Raw genomic sequence first — 12,693 nt, forward strand, 5'->3', positions numbered from 1 at the left:
ACAATGTGAAAAGTACATGAATTTGAACAGGAACTAGGGGACTGGAAGAAAAGGCAAAAAAGGATGAAGTGGTTAGAATGAAACCATTAGACTTGGTGATTTTTTTCTTTGTGCATAAGGGTTGATGGTTGAATGAATTAACAGTAATAAAAGATTTAGCAACCTGGAAATTTAAGCATCTGAACTGAACATCCTAAAATCATAAAACATTAAATGTTAGGTATTGTTATTATGCTTTAGTGGCCTGACATTGACATTATGTCACAAAAACTCTATTAGAAGATATTATCCCAATTTTATAGATTAACATTTTTAAAAGTTGTTTAATAACTTGCTTACATCTTCCTGATAAAACTATAGATAGAACTGTATTTTTGCCTAGGTCTGCTTAGGTCTAGATTTCTTTCCAGAATGGTGCATTGTAGTCTTACACAATATATAATCATGAATTTATTTTAAAATTATTTTATTTTATTTTTTAATAATTTATATTTAATGCAGTAGATCGTTAAGTGTTCAGTTGTTGAGTTTTGATAATATGGAACATATATCTGTATGACTATCACCCAAAACAAAAACATAGAACATTCATTCACCCCAGAAAGTTTGTTGGTGCTCATTTCTGGTCAATCCCTTCCCCCAAAGCAAACACTTCCTGATTTCTGTCACCATAGAGATAGTTTTCACTATTCTTGAATTTCTTGTAAATAGAATCAAACAATATTTATTATTTTGTCTGATTTCTTTCATTTTACATAATTTTTTGAGATCTATGTTATCTTTACCAATACTTTTGTTCCTTAATTATTAAGTAATAGTCCAATCTATGAATATACTATAACTTGTTGATCTGCTCTCCTAAGGATGGACATTTGGATTGTTTCCAGGTTTAGCAATTCTGAGTAAGGTATAAGCATGACTTTAAAAAAAATATTATAGAATAAACTTAGAGTATTTTTGAGGCAGCATAGACTCAGTTAAGCTTTAGTAACTAACAGCCCCAAATCTCAATGACTCAAAATAATGAAGGTTTATTTCTTTCTCATGTTAAATGTTCATCAGAGCTTGGCAAGAGGTCCTACTCACCATAGTCATTCAGGTATCCAGGCAACAGAGATTCCATCTTAACATGTGTTTCCATGATCACCAAGGCAGTAAAAGGAAATATAGTCAATCAAGTACTGGTTCAATTTTAAAGGCGAAGAAAAATACAATCCAAAGGGTTTATGAACAGCCCTAATAACTATCACAAAAGAGTACTGAGGGATTACACTCCATTGTGCTATTTACCACTCTACCTACACTACCAAACGCGGTGACTATTTTAAAGCCTTTTGTAGTCATTACATCTATATATAGGGTGGGTAATGTAGGTATGACACCCAGCACTTAAATTTGAAAAGTTGATAGAGTTAGAGTGAGCAAGCTTAGAACCTCGCATGCATCTGTATCCTAAGAAAAAGTATGAAATAGCTTTAAGAGTAAATTATGGCCCACTAAAACTTTTCCCGAATGTGGATCTGGGAATATTAGCTTGGGTATATGAGAGAAGAAGATATTTGTGGCTCTGGGACAGGTCATTAAAATGGGAAACACTATAGTATAACAGTTAAAAAAGTAGATTTTGAAACCAAACTGCTGGATTTCAGTCTCAGCTCTGCTATTTATTAGTTTGCTGACTTTAGTCAGGTTTCTTACTCCTTGCATAAAATGAAGAAAATAATTTTAAGTACTATAGAGAGTTGTTATGAAGGTTAAGTGAATTACTGTATGAAAATCATTTAGAACAGTGGCACAGGGTAAGAACTCAAACGTTATATTTCTGGTGACCATGTCTTCCAAATCAAAAACTTGTATATTAGTTTTCTCTTGCTGTATGACAAACTACCACAAAATTAATAGCTTAAAGCAGTACTCATTTATTAGCCCATAGTTCTGTAGCTCAGAAGTCTGGCACAGAGTGACTGGATTCTCTGCTCAGGGTATCACAAGGCAGAAATCAAGGTGTTAGCCAGGCTGAGTTCTCAGCTGGAGCTTTTGGGGAAGAACCACTTCCAGGCTCATTTTTGTTGAAATTTCTATTTCTTTGTTGGCTCTTAATTGAGAGCCAATAGCTCCTAGAGGCCATTCACATTCTTTGCCAACGGACCCCTTCCATCTTCAAGGAAACAATGGTGCTTCTAATCTATGACTTCTTATCTCTGACCCCAGGCATTCCTTAAATTCCTGTAAGTCAACCTACGAATTTAGGATATCAGCACCCTGAGGCTCTGAGAAGTGAAATTTCCAGATAGGTCAAGCCCAACTTGATAATCTCACTTTATCTTAAAGTCATCTGTGCTGTATAATCTAACCTAATCATGGAAGTGAAATTCATCCCATTCACAGTCTATAAACCATGGGGACTAGAATCTTAGAAGCCTTCTTAGAATTCTGCCCAACACACATTACTTGATTTTTACCAATATGAATGTATTTTTATAATAAAATAGAATTAAAATCAGGATCCAGAAAGTATGTTTATCATAAATGTAAATAAATTTTACAAACAAAAAACTGAATTGGAAAGTGTTCCTAGGATCCTTTTGGAAAAAAACTAAATTGACAGTCCCTAGACAGTAATTACAGTGTTGCAATTGTCTGTTTTCTTAGCTGTGTTTTTCATTAATTCCTAATGTCATCAAAGGCAGGAATCACATTTTATTCATCTTTGCATCCACAGTTTAAATATTTGTTTAAAATGTAAACAAATATATATATATATATATATCTCCAAAATAAAATCAGAGCTATCTTGTTAAGTTTTGACCAATTAAAGTAAACTCTAGCCAGCTTAAATTAAAAAGGAGAATGTATTGTGAGAAACAGGGATATCTTGTGAACTCTTAAGAAGCAGCTATACAACTAAGAATCTGAAGAGAAGGATGTTAGCAGAAGGGAATTCTTAACCCCTGTTTATCCTTGGTATTATCTAGATACTATACTCCTGATCTCTTTGTGTCTCTTCTAAATCTTGAGTCTTTGGTAGAGAGAATCTATTGGCCCAGACTGAGGCAGGTATCTGTATCTGCCTCCTACATTCTCTGAGGTTGAAGCAGGCTGTCAGTGTTATCCAGTATAGACACTGCTAATGTAGCCCATCCAGGAATTACCAGCCCAAGAAATGTCTATTAATGTGGTAAATACTGACAACTGGTTGAGTACAAGTAGCACATTGCCATTAATTCATTCAAGCAACCTCGAAAGCAAGGGCATAGTTTTAGTAGTTTCGTTTTCATGTCTTTTCCCTGCCTTGTTAAGATCACTTTCCTTCGACAGACATTTATAATATACCTACTATCTGCCAGGTACCCTGCTATAAGCCAGGGATACAAAGAAATAAGATTCCATCTCCGTGTTTAGAGAAGGAGAAAAAACAACCAAATAAAATAAATGTAATAGAGCATGGCAAGTACAACTCTAAGAACGTATTCTTACAGGGTTCCTTATGCTGAAAAACTGTCATCACTGTTATCTATGGTAGAACTCCATTATCTCTCTCCCAACAGCCATTAAAGATAATTATAAAAACACCAACAATTACATTTCCTGATTGTGTCCTTCACAGGGTACTAGGGCCTTAAAATCTTGTTAATTATATTGAAAAGAAAAAGTTAATTATAAAGGAAACAGATTCCATTCCTTCATAGAATATGAGGAGCCAGAGGGTCCCCAGAAGTCACTCAGGTTAACTGTTTGTTTGGAGTGTAAATGCTTTCTTTTTTTTGGTCTTCCTCTTCCTACTTCTTTCTCTTTAAAATTGCTGCCATGTCAGGTCTACCCTAGTTTGATGCTGAGGAATGTGAACACTCACTAGTAAGTAGATTATAAAGGATCATGAACTGTAACTTCTTATAGCAGCTTTTTTCTCTCCATTGAGAATAATTGTAGGTTTTCTGTTCTTTGAGATTCAAAAAAATTAATATGCACTTTAAAGACCATTTAAGTCATACTAATTGGAGGGAAATCATTAAATTATAAAGGGATAAGTTAGCTGATTTGAGCTAACTTGATCCAGTTAATCATGACTTCTCAATAAGAATTTATGTGCAGCTTTATTTTTAATGCTGATCGCCTTTGAAATAGATATGAAAAGCCATCTGCTGAATTACTGCGAAATATACTCTGCCCTGTGGGCTTGAATCTTGAGCAGACATGTATGTCCTATTGGCTTTCAGCTCTAAGCTAGAGCTGAGCTCTATTATGTTATTTGATGGAGGAAACTGAACAGAAAAGGGAATTACCACTGGGAAAAGGCTATTACTTACCCAGGGGTAGGTAAGTGACTACTCCTTCACTCTATGAGCAAACTGCCAAGGAATGGATTGTGCTCCCTGAAAAGCAGAAGCCATCTCTTAATGTAATAATTCATGCTCAAGGCATAGGTAATGCTGTCAGAAAAAAAAATGGATATATTCTTCATGCTCTTTGTCACTTTATAGTTTTACTCTTTCTCCCTTTTGCTTTGGTTTGGCTGATGTGCTAGGTAATCCAAGAATCTGAGGTCAGAGCAAGATATGGCACCTAGACTCCACCTTTTTATTTATACTCTGCCTCATTCTCCAAGGATTTATATTGGCTTAGGATTCATAGAGTTCAAGCTCCTTACTTAAGAAATCAGGAAACTGATTCTCTTAGAAGTTATTTCCCCAAAATCATATAACTAGTTAGCAGTAGTGCTGAAACTGAAACTCCTAAGTCTGTCTCCTTATAGAAGTAGGTGATCATTACATTTAAAAAAAAAAAAAATAGTTCTGTTAACTACAAACTATTTTCCAGGCACTGTGTTTGCCCAAGATGATGTAATAGAGAGTAGAAAGGACATGAGTCTTGTCCTCGGAGTTCTTACCATCAGGGGAAAGACAGATTTGAAGAAACTGTTCATACAAATCATTTAGGTAAATTACAAAAGCAATAGATCTATAATCATTGTGTTAGATGCTGTAAGCATATAATGGAGGCCCTCGAAGGCTTGTTTCAGGAAGTGACATTTATGGTGAGCTGTGAAAAAGAAATAGGAATAAATCAGACAGAGGATTTGGGCAACTGGCATGCAGAGCAGAAGGGAATAGAATGAGAGAAGTTCCTGGGGTGGGTGCATCTTGGTTCAGCTGAGAAATGGAAAGGAAGCTTGTGTCACTGGAATGAAGCAAAGTGAGTGAGAAGAGAACAAGAGGAGGCCAGAGATGGGGTCTGGGGCCAGACTGCTCCAGGCCTTATAACCTCCCTAACAGTTTTGGGCTTGACCCTAAGTGCAATAAGAAACCATAGGAAAATAAGGGATAGAAATATACTCATCTTTATGTTTTAGAACCATAGTAACTCTGCTGGGCGAGGAATGGATTGGAGAGAGGATAAGGAGTATAAGTAGGGAGACCAAATAGGATGCTCTTACATTAAGTGGATGTAAAGTGGATACTCTTACGTTAATAGGATCACTTACATTCAAGTAAGAAATAATGATGGCTTGCACTATAGTAGCTTGGGAAGACATGCAAAGATTCAAGATATATTTTGAAGGTAGAATCAGCAAGACTTCTTGATGGTTTGGATATACAGTTGAGGGATTCAAGGTTTCAAGAATGACTCTCAGGTTCTTGGCTGAACATCTGGGCAGATATTATTGCCATTTACACAGATGGGGAGGAAATTGACTATGGAACCCTCTGGGGACTGAGTGGGATGCAAAGCTCTATTTGGTTTGAGACGCTTGTAAGACATCTAGTGGAAATGTAAAGTAGGAGTTGGATATGCAGATCCTAAGCTCAGAAAAGCATTTGAGTTAACTATGTGAATTTGGAAGATGTCAGTATATAGACTTTGAACTTAATGGAATAATTTACCTAGTTGAGGTTATTGAACTCACATTGGAGAAAGATGGGTTGGATGTAAATTTAATAAAGAAAGGCATTCAGGTAAAGGCTGTGCTATGATTAAAGCCCCAAAGGAAGAATAATAGACCAATGAATATTTTTCCAATGATGAGAAGTAAAAAATAAAACAGGGTGGGATTTTGAGTACCTTCCTAAGTCAGATAGTGGCTATCCTATTTACAATGGTCGCTTCAAGAGATGGGTGAGCAGTCTTAGATCTTCACACACCAGTAAGAAGCATGCTTTTGTGCTTCCTTGGTTTATATTGTGAAACCTTAAAGTCAGACTTAACATAAATGTTGATATAATTATATTGGTCATGCATCATGAGAGAAGAATAAAGAATAAATTTCCCACAGAACCACTGCCTACCATTTGCTAATAACGTAGCGGAAATACGCCCAAATAATCAGAACCAGTATACTAGGAGTTGTTCTGTGCTTGTCACCCTGGTGATGAAGTTTCAGCTCCCACCTCCTCTGGTTCAATTAGGATGACGAGGACTAAAATTAAACTAACCCACACAGCATTGTCTGTCTGGATCTCTGCTCTCCCCATCCATCACTCCTCCTCACAGAGTCCACCCATGTGGGGACTGTCATATACATCCCATCATCCTTCATTTGGCAGAGCAAAATTAGAAGCCAAGTAAGGAGGCTGGGAACCTTTCCAGTTCAAAGAACAAAATGCTGTAGACATTAGTGGGGCCTAGAGGTTACACTCATTTGAAAAATGTATACTCCCCAGTGCTGAAAGAGTTGATGCCTTTCCAAAATTATCTTCTGCAGCACCTGAAGTTCTACACAGGATTTGGCCAGCTCCTAGCATTATCATTCTTTGTCACTAGTAATTGTATCTTAGTATCCATTGAGTAATACATCTCATTTTGTGCCTAATAGGTTTGCATGCTTGAAACCAGTATATATTTATATGTATATTTTTAAATTTTACATTGCTGCGCATGTGTTTTCAACTGAAAACTGAGGTAATGATTATAATTTGAGCCAGGAACTTAGCATTTAATGTATACTGATTCTTCCTGTTTTAATATCCACAGAAATGAAGATGCAGTCAATCAGATGGCTGTTACTCCCTTTCCATTACCATCGAGTTCTCCATCTTTTATTGAGGTAAGGTAGCTCCTAATTAGCTTATAGTGAATATATTAGGTGAATTTATCATGACCATTTTTCCAAGTCTAACATTTTTGATTATCAGTATCTCGTATTCCAAATTCATAGAATTTTTCACTAGGGAATTTCCCCAATTAAAATAGAAAGTGTTTGAGGTATGATTATAAAGCAATATAAAACAATATTAAACAAACACATTAGAACTTAATCATACGAGTATTACCTTCCTCAGAGTCCCTTAAGATTTTTTCTGGACATACAATTTGTCCTATGTAGGCATTTCAGAATTTATTAGAAAATTCTTTTTTAATGAGTGATTCATATCTCTTTATCATTTCAAAAACACTTTAATGCCTGTGAGTGCAGGTATCTTTAAATAATTAGTTTCATCAGTTAATAGGGAAATTCCTAATACAACAAGGTTGCTATCACTTTGATCTGCTTCTGGAGATAGACAATCAGTATATCTCTCCAGCTGAGGGCATATTATATTCTCTTAACATTTATTTATTTATTTATTTATTTATTTATTTATTTATTTATTTAATTTAAAAAATAAATACATACTTATTATAACTAATCAAACAATGCAGATTTATTAAAATAAAAAGTTGATTTTTTTTCTCCACCTCCCCAAAGAAGTATTTACTGTTTAGTATCTCTCTATACTTTTTCCTTTACTTTTACAAAAAAAAAGTTAATATGAATAGTGTCTCTTTTAGTAAATATTCAATTATATAATATACATTCTTTTCATTCAGCAAGTATTCAGTGAGTGCATATTATGTGTCAGGCACTATTTAGGATATTAGAGATATAGGTGTGAATAAAACATATAAGGCTCCCTGTCATGGTTCTATTTACATTGTAATGATGAAATTAACAAACTAACAAAATTATCAGAAGTGTTCAGTGCCTTGAAGGTAATTAAAATAGGGAATATGGCTCATGACCACTTTGGTTGATCTTAAGGAAGGCCTCTTGGACAAGGTGAAATTTAAACAAGTTCAAAATAATGGTAAGCCAGACATGCAAAAATAAGGGGGAAGAGCTTTCTCTGTAGAGGGGACAAAAATAGCTCTCAAGTGAGAATGAGCAGAGGGTGTTTGATGAATGTGTCTGGGAACATATTGGGAGCCTAGGGAGTAGTGGAATGTAATGACGGGAGAGGAAGGGAATATGAGATGAGAAGAGGGGAGCTTTATGAGTAAGAGGAAGAAATTTGGAGTTTATTCTATGTGCCGTAGAGGCCACTGGGTTTTTAACAGGGGAGTGAAGTGACCTGATATACAGCCTATTTGGTAGGGAATGGACTACAGGAAGGTAAAAGTATTATGCTGGAAGGCAGAAGCCCAGGTGAGACTTAATTGTGGTTGGATGAGGATTTGATATTAGAAGCAAAGAAAAGTGAGTTGATTCCGGATGTTTTGGATGTTAAATCAGACTTGATTGATTAGATATGAGAGCTGCGGGGAATAAGAGAATCATAGATAAACCTAGATTTTTGGATAGTGGTACCATTTACTACAGTCGGTTGAAGAATACTATTCTGTAGCAGGGAAGTGAAAATTAAGAGGTTAAGTTTGAGAGATATATTATGTATCCTTCTGGAATAGATTTCATATTAAAAAGAGAAAACTTGTTTTTTTGCTTAATATAATGGCCACATATTAATATGCTCTATTATAATCTTTTTCCAATTGACAGATATTCAGGTGATCTTCCAATGTTTTTCTAGTAAATGAATACCAAAATAAACATCCATGCAAGGTGTACACACATGCACACACACAGGTATCAACCATTTGGTACTAGTACTTTTGTTTCTATAGCATTGATTTCCTCGATGTATAGTCACTGAGTCAAAAACTATACAAGTTCAAAATTTTAATCTGTATTAACCAATTACTATATGAAAAGATTGTAGTGATATATATTGACTCCCTACCAATGGCCACGGCTTGGCCAGCACTGTGTATTTTCATTCTAATTAGGAGCTAGGGTAGATAGTTGACACGGTGGTGAAAATGAGGGGCTCCAGAGTCATACTATTTTGGTTCAAATCCTGGTTCAACTATACATTAGATATGTGACCTTGGGTAGTAATAGTAAACTCTTCTACCCGCACTTATCTGTAGGGAGGTAACAATAGTTTCTTCCTCATAGGGTTAAGATTAAATTAGACATATATAGCTATATCTGTAAATATATATCTATATCTATATATTTCTTGGGCCTGGCACATGCTAATTACTCAATAAACATTAGTACTTAATTCCTAATTCTTTTGTGTTTATATAAATGTCATATTATAAGTTTTTTGGATGTGTGGGGGTCAATATTTTTAAATAATTTTTTTTATAGTATTGTTAATTCCCATCTAAATATCAACCCCTTGGAACTGAACTTTTATATTGCCGTATTTTTTCTCAGTGCAGAAGAAAAGTACCTTTATGATGACCAAGAAAACTAGCCTGTCATAAAATTATAAAGCTTCTGTGAGATCCAGCTTTTGTGTCTTAGAGTGGGTAAAATGTATACTGCTGGTGTCAACATTGAGTTTGAGAGAATTGTGTCTGGGGCTTCTGTTTGATTTCTGTTGTCTTCTTTCTGTTGAGAATGACTTCTGATATCGGCTGCATATATTCTCTAGTCTATACCCAGCCGAGTAGTTTCTGCTGCCTCCTGCTGAAAGAGCAGCAGCTTATAAGTAGATGATTGAATAAAATGTCTACTATGTCAAACACTATCTTAGATGCATTGTTTCATGTCCCACTTACATCCGGACCTCTGAGAGACAGTGTCATTATTTCCGCTTTACAGAAGAAGAGACTGGGGTCTAGAGAGACAAAATAGCATACCCATATGCCCAAAGGCAGGAGTGTTATTCAGTATTAGTTTCCATATCTGTACCTGGGGTTGTTACCACCAAACCTTTATAGACTTGTAAAGAGTAAAGGAAGTAATATATATAAAGCATTTAGTATAGCTCATGGCACAAAGTAAATGCTCAATAAATGTGAACTATTTATTTTATTTATTCAACTATTTAAGTATATTTAACTCAGTTTTTAAGTATATTATACAATATTAGCTCTTGTTTTCATTTTTTAAATTGTGCTAACCACAGAAATTTTACTTATACTTCAATAGAATCAGTAATAAATCAGGAAAATAATTTGGTGTCATATAATTTACTGTATTCTGAAAAATTGGGGGACTGATTTTATTTTTAAATAAATAAGACTGATAATATATGTAAAATATAAATAATGCCAGTCTAAAATTTTAAGTCTTATCATAATATTTAAATCAAATTTGAGTGTGCCATTATTTGCATTTTATTTTAAAAAATAATTAAATCACATCAGGCATCTAAAATCTAAATAAATAATAAATATATTTCTCTAAAGGGGTAAACTATGTGATACTTCAGTTGCATCATCACAATGAGTTATAGAGAGAGTTTTATATTTTCTTTCTGCACTATTGGCCTCCAATAACTGCCACCATATGATGAGTGTTACCTTACCTGCAGTTAGTACATGAATGTATAGATATGCTCTGATCCCCTGACCACTTCCCCATTCCTCCTCATTCCTCCCCATTCACCTGTGTGGCCCCTCTCACTATGCCTTTCCCCTCCACAGCTGTTTCTAGTAAGTACTTAAGCATAATTTATATCTGACATATTACTGAGAAAGCCAGCCCATTTAAATCATAACCAGATAGATTAAGTATAGCCATGTCATTATTAAGTTGGGCCTGCCAATATTAGTTCAGCATAATTAAATAGAAGTTATTAAATACCAATGAGATCTTATAGTCATTCCTTTATTAAGCAAATATTTACTGAGCTCTTATTATATGTCAGGCACTGTTCTAGACACTAAAGATATGGCAGAAAACAAAATTGCTTCATGCAGTTGCGTGCTATTAGGGTGCTAAAAGATCAGTGAACAAGAAGGCTAAAGATGTGAGTTATTGTTTTAGCTCTACCAATAACCTTTTGGGCGTATGACCTTGATAGAGGTATTTTACCTCTCAAAGTCCGCCTCTTTCTGTAAAGCCAGGTTAATAGCCTTCCCTGCTGTGTCAACAGGTAATTATGAGGATCAAGTACTAAATGTAGGTAAAGTATTTTATAAGCTGTGCAGCTATATACATACATAAGGGGTTGGTAGCATTCCAACTGCTTTACTTTTGGTAATTATAATATTGTTGGGGCAGCTGTACGACACAGTGATTAAGAACATAAGCTTAAGAGTTGGACAGATCCAGGTTCTAATCTTTATTCTGCCATTTACTAGCAGAGTGAACTTGAGCCAGTTATACTCTGTAAGCTTGCATTTCCTCACATTTACAAGGGTTTTGACAATAATAATTAATTCTATGAATTTGTTGGGAGAATTGAATAATGTTTATGAAATTTTTAGCATTATTCGTGGCACACAGTAAGAACTCGTATTAGACGTGATTATACTTACATTATTACAGCTCTCTAGCAGAACGTCCAGCCTCCAGCATCTTCCATTTTCAACAGTTACCTACAATGCAGGATTTCTTTTCTTCACAATATTTATTATATTTGTCCTCTTATTTAAATATGTTTAATGCCTCCCTCTTGCCTGTTAGACCAAATCTTTGTTTCAAGGTTGGAATTAAGGCTTTGTATTTACTTCCACAGCCTTCTTTGCTCATTAAAGCACACCAAAGCCCTGGACACTACATGTATCTGTTGATTCCCACCCCTCCCCCACCCCCAACATCTTGGTTTTTCCACCCCTAGGCCTTTGTCCCTATTGTTTCTTCCACCTGGTTGTCTTTCTGCTTCCTCTTTATTAATTCTCAACCACTAATTCCTTGAAGAATTGCTTTTGGGAGCCTCCTCTAAGTTTTCTATGACTCAAAAGGAATAAAATAATGCATAGAGAGTAATAAGCATAGCTCCTGCAATATATATATTAAGTGCTCAAATGTGTGATGCTATCTTTATGACCAGCTTCATCCCATACCATTCTCTTTAGTAATCTTTACTCTCTTCATAGTTAAATAATACTCATGATTCATTTCAAAGGTAAAAATTATCCTTTGTCTTTTGTGTGATGTCACCTGAATCTTATAGAAAAAGAGCCATTTCTAAATGGTTTTATCAAGGATTCTGTTACTTGTATTTCCCTTGTTAGGTTGATGTTTTAAGAATGTAGGATTAAAAGCACCATATTAAACTGTATGCTTTTGTAGGGCCAGGCTTATTATCTTCTTGACCATGCAATTGTTAGTGCCTCACACATAGTACTTACTTAGTAAATATTTGTGTAATAAGTAAAGGGCAGGAATCATATTTTGGATTTTCTACTGTGTCCTTGATGCTTTATTTCATTGTTGAATACTTAACTTCTTATTGATTCAATTCATTCTGCTATTTACCACATATCTACTTTATAGAGCATACAAAAATTAATTGGACATCATCTCTACCCTCGAAGAACTTACAGCCTTATGGGGGAAATATGGCATGTATATTACTAAAACAAAGCGCCCTAAGGGATAAAGCTTTAGGAGGAGTTCACAGAAGATGAATGGTATTTCCTAGTAGGAGAACAGCTATTTCTGATCAATAGATTGGATTTTAAAATATGAATATG

General features: G+C 35.0%; 1 protein-coding gene across 2 annotated transcripts in view; it reads left to right on the forward strand.

Moving 5' to 3' along the window:
- The window catches only part of PATJ (PATJ crumbs cell polarity complex component), a 282,880-nt gene that overhangs the window by 189,999 nt on the left and 80,188 nt on the right, over positions 1-12,693 (forward strand). For both annotated transcript variants that reach the window (XM_036234605.1, XM_036234602.1), the window contains exon 30: positions 6,970-7,042. In XM_036234605.1, coding sequence (XP_036090498.1) covers positions 6,970-7,042 — 73 coding nt within the window. The remainder of the gene's footprint in view (positions 1-6,969; positions 7,043-12,693) is intronic.

The sequence above is a fragment of the Rousettus aegyptiacus genome, unplaced genomic scaffold (genome assembly GCF_014176215.1).
Source record: "Rousettus aegyptiacus isolate mRouAeg1 unplaced genomic scaffold, mRouAeg1.p scaffold_m13_p_1, whole genome shotgun sequence".
In the NCBI taxonomy this organism is placed as follows: Eukaryota; Metazoa; Chordata; class Mammalia; order Chiroptera; family Pteropodidae; genus Rousettus; species Rousettus aegyptiacus.